Genomic DNA, 15,100 nt, shown 5'->3' with positions numbered 1-15,100 from the left:
ACCGTAAAATGTATACATTATCCCATTCACAATTAAGGAAAAATTATCTTCTAAAATTGTCAACAGAAAACAATTAAAAAATACTTTAAAATTCCATTAATTATTTCACTTTCGAAGAACTAATTTGGAAATAAAGAACAACTGATAAATACATAATTTAATGATTGTTTCAGGATATTTCATGTGATGGTAAATCCAACATGTGTTTAATAACTGTGTGGGGGAAAACCTAACTAAAAGATTAAAGTATCTAGAGCAATTATTGTTATAATTATTGTAATTAATTTGCCAATATGATTAACAAAATTACCAATAAAGTTTTGTTGTCCGTTAATTTCTTAAACAAACTTGAAATTTCATTTTCATAACATGATATTAATATTTTTAACATGATAATATTATTATGTATAACCGTTATTGTTTATATTATGTTAGCCCTTATTATTTTATACATGTTTTTGTCATTAAGACTTAGAAAAAATACCACTTAGGAAGATCCCATAACTAATCATTGTGTAACGACTATTGTTAGTCAACATGTTGTGCACAAACTCAAAGGTCTAATCAATAATGACCTTTAATATGTACATCTGTTAATTCCCTACTATAAAATAGGATGTTTATGTAATACAAAGTTAGTCTGAGAGTAAGTCTTAGAAGGGCAACCCAAGCTATGAGTTAGTAACTGGATGCTAGTTTAAGAACCTATATTTACAGTGTTAAAATATTCATTATCAACGCAATTTTTTGGTCGCCTGCTCCGCTTTTTCTCTTGGTCATAGTGGTGCTGAAGAATGTATCGAATTTTCTCCTTTTTACCTCCAGTTTGGAAGGCTCTAACACACAACTGGATTCACTAAATACAAAACTGTTAAAAAACTGTTTTTAAAGTGTTATGTCATCTTTAAGTCGCAATATAGAAAGACAAGACACATTTGCTGTCAACTTCATGAAGATGGAAGAAAACAAAATAGATTTTAGATTTTGATACTTTTCCATTAGTGAAAAGCTAAAAATGCCACTAAAGTGGTATTATTCTGTACACGGAGTTTCTAAGTTTAGAAGCGATGATTTCAGCCTTAACGAAATCAAGACATTGCTCGAAAATAACGCTCACTACGCGACACGTGAATTAGCAGAGATAATAAAAATACCCAAAACAACCAACTACGAACGTTGTTTTTGAAGTTTGTTTACATAAACCGCTACTATGTATGTTTTTCGCACATTACAACGAACAAAAATCACGACTTACATTTCTTTTACTGCCCCAGGAAGAATGTTGATACTAATAATGCAATACCCGAAGAGTACTGCAAACACGTTTAATTTTTAGTCGGTGTTTAGTCCAATATTTGCACAATTCTCCAGAATTCAAAATTATGCATCAAGAGGATGATTATAACTTATTTCACTTGATTAAATCTGTCATTATCAAAACTATTGTGTCGCTCAGTGAACAATAAAACATGATACGTTAATCATCTGAAGATAGTATTATTGTCTTCGAAACATACAACTGACAGTGAAAGAGAATTTGTCCATTAAGCAGAAAAAATTAAAGAAAATACAAATGAAATTCCCAACGCACTATCACCGAAAATAAAGAATAAATAGTCATTCGATACGATTTCTTTATATTTGAATATTTTAAAATGTGTTTTTCCCCGTCTGGCATATATTACATTAAAAATTCGTTATTGCTTTAATGATGTATTCAAATTTAATGGGTTATTTTTTTCTTTAAATATTTACCTTTACCGATAAAAGAAAACCTCGGTCATTTTGATGCCCTAATTGGATTTAATCGAATTTGTTCTGAACAAATTTCCATTATTGCAACAATAAATTACAACATAAGTAACAAAAATAAAATTGCATACAGCTGTAAAGGACGTTCTGCCCTCTCCTCATTATTTTTTTTTTCAATTTCAATTTTTTGATATCAATACACAATTGTCGTGTCCCAGGGATGCAATTCTGGACAAAGTGGAATATTGTCTGGTATTGTCGTTGTGGAGTCCAAATAGTTGAGAATTTAATGAAATTTGTTTGGTTTTACATAACTTTATTCGTTACTTGGTCTTCTGCTGAGACTACACTCATCATATTAAGGTTTTACTGCGTGCGAGTATGCTTGTCTTCATAGTGTTGTTGTGCCCAGTAAAACCTTAATATGATGAGTATAGTCTCATAAAAACCTAAGATGAGCATAGTCTTAGTCAATCTTTTAAAGTATCTACATTGTCTTGGAAATGACCCCAAGAGTACCAATTATTATAATAAACTTGTGTTAAACCAATTGGATTATTTAATTCCTACAACTGAGACTCCTCAACGACAACACCAGACAATATTCTGTTGTGTCCAACCATTATTATTGTAATTGTTGTTATTAGTATAGTGTATTAACGAACTAGAGACATCCAAAGCGTCTCTTAGTCGCATTATTATATAAACATTAGGATAAAGGAATCTCTACCGTGATTAACTTTGGAAGTAGAATAACTATTTAGAATTAGTTTCAGTAAAACCTTCGAAGACTGATAGAGTCTTAGTCAACCTGTCGATTAAACTACATTGTCTTGGAAAGGGACCCAAGAGTACCAATTATAATAAACTTGTTTTAAACCAATTGAATTATTTAATTCCCAACTACTGAGACTCCACAACGACAACACCGGACAATATTCCACTGTGTCCAGAATTCCATCTCTGGGACACGACAATAGGTTCTACTTTATTAGTCTTTAAATGTTTTACTGAGACTAATTCTAAATAGTTATTCTACTTCCAAAGTTAATCAAAGTTAATTCTTATTACTACGGGGTGTGAGTTGTGATCGGGAGTAGGGTTTGTTTATGTTGATGATTAAGCGTTCCCACGGGAATCGATCTTAGTGGTTTTGTTTATTATAAGACCGGGACAAAATCCTATGCATTAGTTTATATGAACAAGATGATTGATTACGATTGTACGTGTAATGATTATTTTGTGTTTATAATAACGACTTGAATTCGGAGTAAAGATAAAAAAAACGGTTGTATTTTTCTCTAGGTCAAAACAATAAGTTTTTCCATTCCTCCCATGCAGCCCCTTTTAAAAATTATTTATATTTTAGTCTCAGTTGAAGTGAGAACATCTTACTTGGAGAGTCCATGGAAAAACACTTACTTCTTAATTATTAAGTTAAGAAGGGAATGTAACTCTTAGTTAATAATCAATGAGATCAATTAAGACGTAACTACGAGATAATCCACAGTGTCCAGAGATTTCATAATCCCGGGACACGACAATTTATACATTTCATATCAATTAAAATAATACTTAGAGACTTCTAAATAGTTTTTTTTTCTTCGTTTTTTTTTTGTTCTTCAATTATGTTATGCCATCATGTTTTTATTTATGTTTTTCATTGCAAACAATGGAACAATTTCTTTAATTTCGCAATGCTTTTGCACGTTTTTGCTGTTGCAACAATACGTGATGTTGATCATGTAGGTAAAATGTATAGCCAACAAAGTCCTTGTAGAACCAAAGATCTATCAAATATTCTCGTCTGTATCGACGCCACCCGATTCAATCGAAAACAAAATTATTTACTTGTTAAATAGTGTTCGTTATCGCACACACCAGACGACGTTTATCGCAAAATTGATCCTTCAATCGTCATTTATTGAAATTTCATAATTACATTCGATTATAATCACAAATCGTATCTGCCCAGGATAATTCTGATGACATCTCAGAATATATTACGTAAAACTCAACCAAACTCATTTGTAAACGTAACGTCAATTTTATTGTTTTTTTGAATTAGTGATTTGTCACAATTTTTGGAAGAAACAATATTTCATTATTAGGTTTTCTCTTTTAACTGAACGTTGTATTTAATTAAAAAAAAGTTATTTAAATGTAATTCAATTTTATTTCTCACACTTTCTCGTAAAATACACCGAAGGACGCTGTAAAAAACTTTTACTTTCATAATTGTTGTGTCAAAGTACGAGCGCTTTTCAACTCTTTTTTCTTATCTCACGGACTACTTGAACTTATAGCTAAACTTCCTTGGCACACTTGAATGCGTTATTGTGTTAAATTTGTATTATGATTGTTGCAATAACTATTATTATTTTATTATAATTTATTTAATGATTTTTATCAAATTTCATTGAAATAATTATATTATGTTATAATTGTAACCTAAAACTAAATTCAGAGAATGTATTATTGCTAATTTAGTGTATTAACGAACTAGAAACATCCACAGCGTTTCTTAGTGCATAAATATTTACAACATATAAAAGAACATCTACCGCCATCCCAGTTCAGGGGAACCAAGCGTAAACATTCCCATCGATACTCCTATACCTTTACTCTGAATTCAAGTCCTTATTATAAACACATAATGATCGTTACACGTACAATCGTAATCAATCATCTTTTTCATATAAACAAATGCATAGGATGTTGTCCAGGTTTTATAATAAACAAAACCACCAAGATCGATTCCCATGGGAACGTTTAATCATCAATATGTACAAGCCGTACTCCCAATCACAACTCCCACCCCGTAATAATAAGAATTAACTTTGTAAGTAGAATAAGTATTTAGAATTATTCTCAGCAAAACTTTTGTTGTAGCCAACCACTTTATTATTAATTATTGATATATGGATATAAGTACTATGTATACTCTTTATCTATGTAAGTACAGTCTTATGGAAAGCCCCCTCGAAAACCAAAGAAAGCCTATCGTCACTAGAAACATCCCCTTAGAGTAATAAAACCGTTTGGAGAAACGCTCTGTTTCTCATATTTTGTTACTTTTACGACCCATTTAGGTCATTATGTGAAAATCGGGCAACTAACTATAAAAACTATGCCACCCATAATTAACCTCTCCAAACAATTGTAAGCTGTATCACCTTTTAGACCTTATCAACAGCGGGAGACATAAACAAATCCCCGCCGGCGCCTAGGATTTACGTCCCTGCTCTTAGAATAGTACTTTGTACTCAGGACGACCTCTTACATATAAGACGACACTTATGTCATTTGAAGTTAGTTCCAGTTTGACTCTACTCTTGACCAGCAATCTATGATTGTAGCTACTGGAAGCTAGATTAAGAATCACCAGCAACTAAGCGTTAAATAAATACTATTATTACACTGACTTTAATCTAGACTCTTCCATAAAACCCACTAGGACTCCACATCGACAATACTACAAAGTATTCCACAGTGTCCAGAGATATTCCATCCCGGGACACGACACCTTTAAATATGAACATAGTAACATAATCTCATAAGAACCTTTGAAGACGAGCATAGTCTCAGATGAATATTAAATCTACCAAGTAACGAATAAAGTTATGTAAAACCAAACGAATTTCATTAAATTCCCTACAACTGAAACTCTACAACGACAACACCCGGCAATATTCTGTCGTGTCCCGGGATTAAGAAATCCTTGGACACCGTGGATTATCTCGTAGTTACGTAGTTACGTCGTTGAGGAATATTAAATGCAATATAAAAGGGTATGACCTTATGGAAAATGCAACCGTTTCTTTATCTAAGTTTTGTGATCCTACCCAAATATTTAGGGGCGAAAAAAATGCTGTTAAGTGGTGATACAAATAGACGCAACTATACGATTTAATGTGTAACCGTCGTTCGGAATATTCCACAAGTTATTCTAAATAATCACATACAAGTATCTGTTCGTATATTTGATGGATACGTTAAATATGATTTGTAAAATAAAGAGGAAAGTGGTAGACCTAACGAATATACATATTATACGATAGATGATAATAAATTGGTCGGTCACGACAATAATTCAACAGTGTCTAGAATTCCCTCCCTGGGACACGACACTACAAAAATACATTATTTACATAAATATACATTTCGAAATCACTCGAATTCACTTTTTTTCCCACGTTGATGCTATTTTGAATCTCTTTCTTTTTAAAGTTTAATTAGTCACCGTTAAACTTACATCAAGGGTCACATATAGACACATGATTATGTAAACAAAAGTTTTAGCTTTTTGAAATTCAAATAATAAGCGAATTTGCGTGATTAAATTATTAATTCACACGAATGCGTCATGTTAATATTTTTGTTTCAAATTATAATTTTAAACATAGAGATTGATATTCTGTAAAGATTACTGACAATAGTTTTTGTTAATCTATTCGATTTTGAAACTAAAAATATATGCAATTATTGCATTGACAATCGATTTGAATAATTATAAATATAATTTTTTTTTTAAAGAAACAATGGGCTCAATTCATTTGTACAAAATCAGAGTGACTTTCAACTTTGGTTCCAATTATAAATTATATTATACATTTAGGAGATGTCATGACATCTGCTTTTAATAATGTAAACCTTAATGAACTGACAATTCCGTAATTAAGGACAAGTGAAACTCTGGTTGCAGTCTGTATTAACTCTGTTTTGCAAACATTAATATAAAAATATTATTGTAAGCAAACAACCTTTGATAGAAACTTTCCAGAATGCTTGGAATGATGAATAGGAAATCGCAGCATCTGCACAATTCAGATAGTGTGGCTTATCGCGTTTTTATTTTCATAGTTGATTTTTTTTTAAATTTAACATCAATATTTACATATTTACGAATAATTTGTTTATTGAGAACAAATACATTTTTACAAAATATGACAATGGCGTGCACAGATGTATTTATTATAATTACAGTTTCTAATGTATATTATTCAAACATTTTACAAAATTTACATATTTTATAGGATAATGATCAAAGTGTTCGGCAAATTAATTTGTTTATTTTCTAATTGTAAAATCTCAACAGACTCTTTCAAATTAATATGATTAATTTGATCTTTGAAATAAGAGGATAGACATAGACACAAACTACTACCCTAATGCAAAATGGATCAATAACTAGATGCTACAGTAGGCAGCATCAGCGTTCAAAGCCGGTGGATATTGGTCGAAATTCAGGGTGATTGCGCATTCGCCATTACGGTTAACCAATGTTTATAACGATAAACTATTGACCGTTAATACAGTTGAGATCAGAATACAAGCTATATAAATATATTTTGTCCATCTAAAACTATTTCGTTCGTACATATAATAAATTAAGATATAATATTTTTTTCTATTTTCATTGCATTTCTTATAGATCGAAAGTTGAGTTGCTAGGGTATCTACCTTTTACGTAATTCACACTTAAATTATGTAGAAACTGAAGGACTTTCTAGTTTAAATGTAAATATCTTAAAATATTTAGATTAAATAATAATTAAAATATATAATTTAATTTTTACTTATGATTATTTTGAAAAAGAAAAAGACAGTATTAAGGATATTGAAATTGATAGATGTGAAAATGAATAACTTCTTCAATATGAACTGCAATTTCAGTAATCCACGATTCAGCCTGAATTGCGGAAATTGTTCGTCGAGGGTTTGCATAATTGATAGATTCATATTTTTTTGATGGCATAAAAAATTTGCTACGCCACTGGGCGTTGTTCGCCAATGCTGCCAACGTTACACCACCGAAATCACTACCGGCGTGTGTAATTAATCTTTGTTAGACAGAGGCATTTCTTTCCGTTGTGTTTACAAGTGTAATTGACGTATGTTGCGTTAAGCTAGGCATCAAGTTCTTCGTGCGTTCGTTCTGAAATAAAAAGAATTCCAATTTGTAGGTGATTGCAGCAAGGTAAATATTGTTGCAATTCGTAATCATACAAGATAATTGTCCTGCATGTGAATTCATAGTAGTTTGGCGTATATCAATTTATAGATCTCAGTTAGTGTACATAGACCGCAGAAAAAAAAGTAAACTAATAGAAAAATAAAACAAAAATAAGCTGAGATTCGGTGTCGCGGGAAAAAAAAAAATGAAGTAAGCGTAAATATTAACATAAAATGCCGGTTCGCATTTTGATTGTGCTACGTTTTCGGTTCATGTAAAGGACTCTCCACTGTTGCTAGAAAGGTTGCAAGTAATTAGAAATGTAAAACTATATATTAGATATAATATATAGATATATATCTTGCTTGATCATGTTGGTTTTGGTGTTTGGTTTTTTGATAGTGCAGATCTGATTTCTGTAGTTATTTTCATTGGAATTCATTTTCTTAAAAGGTATAACAAAAGTGCAATATATTAAAATCAGCTACTCCTCCTTTAGGTTTATAGAACTTCACAGTTTCGAGATTGGATGGAGTAGCTCTGTAAGTATAACCATTTTAATTTTGGTACTGTGGTTTACAGTGAAAATGCAAGAGGAGTGGTGTACCAGTCTCAAAACTCTGATAAAGGATGTATCAAAATTGAGCACCATCTGTGGTGACATTAAGTCCATCGAACAGACCTTAACTGACAGTGATCAGAATGGAAACAAGATTGATATTATTAATAAAACAAAACAATATATACTCGATTTGAAAGAAACAGCAGATAAAATATATAATACATTCAATACTGACTATGATAAATGGATACAGACTGAAGGAAACATAAATGTTGGTAAAATTAAATTAGTTGCTCTAAGTAAACTTATTGATCCTTTGATAGTAAATAACAATTCAGAGCATGCAGAAGAATCTGATCAAGATACTAGTTCAATTCAAGAAAACAATCAATCTGAAAAAACGCACAGCAATGAAACAAAAAATAATACTTGTGATGATGATAAAGAGAAGATTTCATCAAGTAAGAGGAAAAGCAACGAAACAGTTGCAAAAATTAGAAGCAGGGTGTCTAGAAAATCTACCAGAAATCTAAAATCATCATCTTCAACATGCAGCAGTGAACCGGAGAAGCAAAATAAATTAAACCAAACAATAGCAATTAGTGATTCTGACAAAGAATCAGAAAGTACAAAAAGATGTAATGAAAGCACTCCTACAAAATGCCTAACAGTTCATAAAAAGTCAAACAAGTTCGAACCAATTGGCAACAACCCTGATTCTGATAGTAATAACAGTGGTAGTGAAAAAACAAATTCTACTAAAGACAATACAAAATCAACTTCACTCAGTGAGTCTACCACTGAACCTGCTGATGATAATGTACATCAGAGTGAATCCACTAGTCTAAAGAAAAAAACAGATACAGCAGTTTCTACTGATACTGTACAAGAGTCTGAGAATAACACCACTGTCTCCAAGAATGATGAAGTATCCAAAAGTAAAGATAAAGTAACTAGTAAATCTTCCATTGACTCAGAACAAGTGGATAACCCTAAGAATGAGAAATCTGATGGGTCCAGTTCCTCAACATACAATGAATCAGATAGTGATAGTACAAAAAAGAGGAAAGAAATGGAATCCAATATCAATAACATTTTGGATAAATTAGTTGATTCTCAGTCTGAATCAAGTACAGATCTGGAATTGAACAATTCTGATTGTGTCAGAAGCACAAAGAAAAGACGAACTAGAAAGAATAAAGCTGCAGTTGCTTCAGATATTAAAGATCCAAAATTCCAGTGGAAGTGTTTTGTTCCTTTAGATCGAATTCCTGCTCAAGAATTAAAGGCTAATTACATGAAAAAACAAGGAGAGTTAGAGTTAAAAAGGTTAAAGCATTTTTATTTTTATTTTACCATACCCAGTGTATATCTTTTATGTTTGCATCTTCACATTGATACTTACTATCTCAAAACATGTTTTATTTTAGTTAATGTTAGATGCAAGCACAGGAGTTTTTTTTAATTATTTATATATACATTTAATATTTTGCTAGCAATAAATAGTTTAAAGTGTTTTTGTAATGTTTCAAATATGAAATTAAGTAGAATTACCTTGTTATTAATTTTCTACAGGATCAATACTCATCTAAAAGCTTCATTATTTTGAAAAATAGAACTATTGGGATTATCTCACATATATTTAAAGATGCGAACAAAAAAAAATCTAATATTTTTGGTTTAGATTATCCAATATGAAAACTTTGAAACGTACTCGAAGATCGGGCAGTACATCCACGGAATCCACGGCATCTTCATCGTCTGAAAAGAAAAAGATTGTGAAAAGAAGTCGCAGGAAATCTTCGTCATCTTCTAGCAGCAGCCAAAAGTCTGACAATGATAACGAAACTGTGCAGAATAACGGCGAAGAAATCGAAGTGCTAATTGATAAAGACGTTGCCGATTTCGATGATAATGATAGTAACGATCTTGATCATGCAATCATAGATGCTATTCAAGATAAAGATGGTAGCGAAGAAAGTACGTCAACTGATACTGAGAAGGTGAAATTGCAAATGAGGTATTATGAATCGTTATTAATGTTTGATTATCTTTTAGAGCGAACCTGAAAAGAAAAAGAAAGAGAAAACTGTTGATCCAAGCGCCGATGAAAACGATAAGGACAAGGTAATGATTATTAACTTATAAGATTGAATCATTTTTTTAATTTTTTTTTAGAAGAAACAAAGTTCTTGGAAACGCGATAAATTGCTAACAGAAAAGTTGTCAGAGAGCGACGATGAAGATCCGTTCGAAAGCATTAAGAAAGTTCGGGAAAAGTATGTTTAAAGATTTTTTTTAACTTTTCCATTAATTACTCTTAATTGTAGGATAAAGAAGAAACAGAAACGTGTGATATCAGATTCTGAAGAATCGAATGCTAATAATGATGACAGCAGCAAAAGCAGCAAATCATCAGATGAATCAGAAGATGAAAAGAAGAAAAAAGATGACAAGTATGAAAAGCTATTTCTTATTTCCATTGTTTTTTTTTATTAAATGCATGTTTGTTTTAGGAAAAAGAGAAAAAGGATAAAGCGTGTTAAAGATAGCAGCGACGATGATGATAAAAGCACAAGGAAACATATTAGAAAAGTAACTGTCATAGTGATATTGTTGAATGTGGTTATGTAATTGTTTCGTTTTGGTTTTTAGGTTTTAAATAAGGATTCTTTGGCTGAAACCACGAAGCAAGCAGAGAAAGATGAAGCGGAGAGAAAAGCTAGAATCGCCGAACGCCAAAAGAAGGTATTTTCACCAAATTTTAAATTACTATATATGAACATAGTAGCGTCTCGATGACCATTCCAAAAGAATATTATTTTTGTTGTTTTATATACATTTTTAATAAATGTTTTTATTTATTATTCATAATTATTAACAGTTTTTCTTTTTTTTATCATCGTTATGTATACTTTACATTCCATTGCAAGTTAATCCTTCACAAGTTTTTGAATGGAATAACGAACGTTTGATTGAAAGTACACGCATCTTCTCTAATTTTCGGCAACTCTTGATCTTGGCTTCTCACTGTCGATTTGTTGCAAGATTGCAGGTTTCCAAATATACATTCCACTAATAACACCTAATATCGTAGCAAAAAAGAACTTAATTGTGGATTGATTGAATTTCATTGCACAGATTTTTTATATTCCACTGACAATTGGCGAAAACCTGTCACGTTATTGTTTTTTTTTCTTCTAGTATAATCATATTTTTGATGCTGATAAATTGGAAAACAGTTCTCTGAATAAAGTAGTGTTGGATTTCAATGAAGAAACCAACGAAGAGTTATTGGCTGTGGACGAAGAGCTGGTTAAGAAACTGAAACCTCATCAGGGCAAAGGTGTGCAGTTCATGTGGAATGCATGCTTCGAATCGATCGACCGCGCCAAGAACACGACCGGATCAGGCTGCATCCTTGCCCATTGCATGGGTTTGGGTAAAACTCTTCAAGTAAGCACGCTTCGATCAATTAATGGGCTTCCATTCTTATAATTTTTAATTCGTAGGTGATAACTTTGATTCATACATTGCTGAAGAATAAAGAGAAGTCGGGAATTAAAAAGGTATTGGTGGTATGTCCATTGTCCACTGTGTTGAATTGGGTGTCAGAATTTAAGAAATGGTTGCCCGACGACGATGAGGTCGAAGTTTACGATTTGATCTCTTCGAAGCAGAACAGGGACAGATCTTCCATGACTACAACATGGCATTTGAATGGTGGCGTGTTGGTGATCGGTTACGATATGTTCAGGAACCTGTCCAATAACGCTAACAAGCGTATTCCCAAGAATATGCGTAACGATTTCAAGCGGAATCTGGTTGACCCGGGACCTGATATGGTCGTATGCGATGAAGGACATTTGCTGAAGAACGAGAAGACTTCACTCAGTATTTCGATGAACAAGTTGAAGACGCTAAGGCGTATCGTATTAACCGGCACACCTCTGCAGAATAATCTCAAGGAGTATTTTTGCATGGTTCATTTTGTTAAACCGAGTTTATTGGGTACTTACAAGGAGTATTTGAATCGTTTCGTAAACCCCATCACTAACGGTCAGTATACGGATTCTACCCAGCACGATATACAGATCATGAGAAAGCGCTCGCACGTCCTGCACAAACTTTTGGACGGAATCGTCCAAAGGCGTGATTATTCAGTATTGGCCCCATTCTTGCCACCGAAGCATGAGTACGTTTTGTTCGTAACACTCACAGAGACCCAAATCAACATGTACAGTCACTACATGAAGGAATTTGCACAAAAGCAGAACGGAGGACGCATGTCCTTCCTTTTCGTTGATTTCCAGGAACTTCAAAGGATATGCACCCATCCGCGAGTTGTGTTTGATAGAAGTGTTAAAAAGAGGATAGAAGATGAGAAAAAGGTAAAACAGATGATCATCAAGTGCATGAAATATAAAGATATTTTTTAGGAATGGGCTAGGGACGACGAATCAGAAGGTTCAATAAAAGACTTTCTTGACGACGGCTCAGATTCGGAAATCTCTGGAAATTCATCATCGTCTTCATCCTCGAAAGAGGAAGAAGAAGCTCCACAACAAAAAAGCAAGTTCAGGAGACGGACAAGGGCTATTGCAGAGGCCGAAGGTAATTCTAAATATTAATTTAAAATCGATTCATTAATTTGTGAATACTTGTTAGGTCCACTCGAGGAAGAGGTTGTAGATGTTGAAGACAGCAACCGTAAGGGAGAGTGGTGGAGTCAGTATACCACTAAAGACGAACTCGATAACATAAAGTATAGTGGAAAGTTACACTTATTATTCGAAATATTGCATCAATGTGAAATGCTGGGCGATAAAATGTGAGTTGTTGGTTTGGGGAAATTCTTAAATTGTTCCTTGATTATTATTCATTTTTCTAGATTGGTGTTTTCTCAGTCGCTGTACTCTTTAAATGTGATTGAATATTTTTTGTCAAAAATTGATGAAGCCTCACAGAGCGACGAAGAGTCTGATCTTTATTGCGGCTATAAGAGTTCATGGTCTTTGGGTCTGGATTATTTCCGATTGGATGGTAGCTCTTCATGCGATAATCGTGCAGCTTGGTGCAAGACGTTCAATGATCCAGAGAATATTCGTGCAAGGTAATAAAAAAATGTCCCATCGTTTAATTATTAACTTTTAATATTCCATATTTTTTATAGATTATTTTTAATATCTACGAGAGCCGGTGGATTAGGTATTAATTTGGTAGCAGCTAATCGCGTTATTATTTTCGACGTATCTTGGAATCCATCTCACGATATTCAAAGTATATATAGAGTGTATCGTTTCGGCCAAACCAAACCTTCGTACATTTACAGATTCGTAACATACGTAAGTTTCTATAATACACTTAAACTTTTAATCATTACAATTCATGATTTTCAATGAAGGGTACAATGGAAATGAAAATTTATGAGAGACAGGTGACAAAACAAGCTATTTCCAAGAGGGTAATCGACGAACAACAAATCGATAGGCATTACAACCAAAATGATCTGAACGAGTTATACAAGTCAGTATAAAATGCATATATTAAAATGTCGTCATTAAAATTTATTCATTTAGATTCGAAATCGCATCTGAAGAGCGGCCAATTCCTCTGGTGCCAAAGGATATTCTTCTAGGAGAAATGCTTCAGAAACTTGAGAAATTAATTTACAAGTATCACGAGCATCAGACTCTTCTCGAAAATAAGGTGGACGAAGTTTTGAACGAGGAAGAGCGGAAGGCGGCTTGGGATGAATTCGAGAACGAAAAGAAGAATCGCAATATGAACAACATGAGTAATTCATATCCAAATGATTCCTATTTAGCAATTATTTACAATCTTTTATATTGCAGTTCCAGGCTTTGCAGGACTTCAATCTCTTCCGCCGCAGACGATACAAACTGCTCTTATTAGTATCATTAAGAAGGAGCAGCCGAGCTACACAATAAACGAGATAAACGGCGTCATGCCACAGTTGTTGCAGGAATTAAATTCCCAAATGGCTTGCGGCGAATTGACGGTATGCAATAACGTAACATTCCCGAAGAAGTGATATTAATTAATCGTTTGTTTTGACAGTTGTACACGAAGGTCGTGAACGAACTGAAGATGATGCAGTTCCAATTACAGCAACAGAAGTTGCAGGAATACTATCAACAGCAACAAATGCTGAAAATGATGCAGCATCAGTTTAAGAATTCGCAGAATCCTAACGACGCCCTCAGGTTAGCAGTTTGAGTTAACATTTGTAACTGTCCTTAAATAATTAATTTCGATTTGCATTTAGGATGATGCAACGATGGGCTCCTAATAATGCCAATCCTCAATCCGGCGAATCGTCTACTAATAATAGGCCTGTCACAATTGACCCAGAAATAGTCAGTATAGATGACTGACCTTCATAGAAAAGACAGAAGAACTATACATAATATTTATTATTTATTGTTTTAATGGATGTTCTAATTCTGTATATAGATATTTTTTATGTACTCCTGATGTCCCCCTCAACCCCCTCTGAATCTTATTAGTATATATATATATATTGATTTTGTTTTGTTCCTTCATAAATTATTTTATTTTTTTAATAATATAATATTACATAATAAATTCTGTGGATCTTAATTTTTTTTTTTAATAAAATTGAAATTATGTTGTGTTCGCTTCCTATTGTATGTTTCGTTACAATTTTTTTTCATGTGGCATCCCTATAAGGACGTGCTTAAGAATTAGATAATAGCGTATAAACATATTTACATTTGATTTGTATGCATTTCGTTCCATAAGTGAATTTATGATTATAGAATAAATTATAACTGTGCAATTTTCTG

At 32.6% G+C, this 15,100-nt stretch overlaps 1 protein-coding gene across 1 annotated transcript; it reads left to right on the top strand.

Moving 5' to 3' along the window:
- Window positions 1-7,598: 7,598 nt before the first annotated feature.
- On the top strand, window positions 7,599-14,746 carry LOC108564013 (transcriptional regulator ATRX homolog). Its single transcript, XM_017922882.1, has 19 exons — window positions 7,599-7,732; window positions 8,291-9,599; window positions 9,955-10,273; window positions 10,329-10,397; window positions 10,449-10,549; window positions 10,601-10,726; window positions 10,787-10,865; window positions 10,926-11,018; window positions 11,475-11,726; window positions 11,783-12,661; window positions 12,710-12,884; window positions 12,939-13,101; window positions 13,162-13,383; window positions 13,444-13,615; window positions 13,675-13,796; window positions 13,850-14,067; window positions 14,126-14,292; window positions 14,352-14,497; window positions 14,560-14,746. Exons 2-19 carry the CDS (start codon window positions 8,296-8,298, stop codon window positions 14,666-14,668), a joined length of 4,716 nt encoding a protein of 1,571 aa, XP_017778371.1. The 5' UTR covers window positions 7,599-7,732; window positions 8,291-8,295; the 3' UTR covers window positions 14,669-14,746.
- The last annotated feature ends 354 nt before the right edge of the window (window positions 14,747-15,100 follow it).

This window comes from Nicrophorus vespilloides, unplaced genomic scaffold (assembly GCF_001412225.1).
Source record: "Nicrophorus vespilloides isolate i.1.1-1 unplaced genomic scaffold, Nicve_v1.0, whole genome shotgun sequence".
In the NCBI taxonomy this organism is placed as follows: domain Eukaryota; kingdom Metazoa; phylum Arthropoda; class Insecta; order Coleoptera; family Silphidae; genus Nicrophorus; species Nicrophorus vespilloides.
This window is presented reverse-complemented; position numbering and strand designations above follow the sequence as displayed.

Bases quoted from the DNA above. Each gene is read 5' to 3' on its own strand.
- LOC108564013 (XM_017922882.1), top strand. From the start codon at position 8,296: ATGCAAGAGGAGTGGTGTACCAGTCTCAAAACTCTGATAAAGGATGTA. The intron at 13,102-13,161 runs GTGAGTTGTTGG...TCATTTTTCTAG, and splicing joins GAAATGCTGGGCGATAAAAT to ATTGGTGTTTTCTCAGTCGC. The intron at 13,384-13,443 runs GTAATAAAAAAA...TATTTTTTATAG, and splicing joins CCAGAGAATATTCGTGCAAG to ATTATTTTTAATATCTACGA.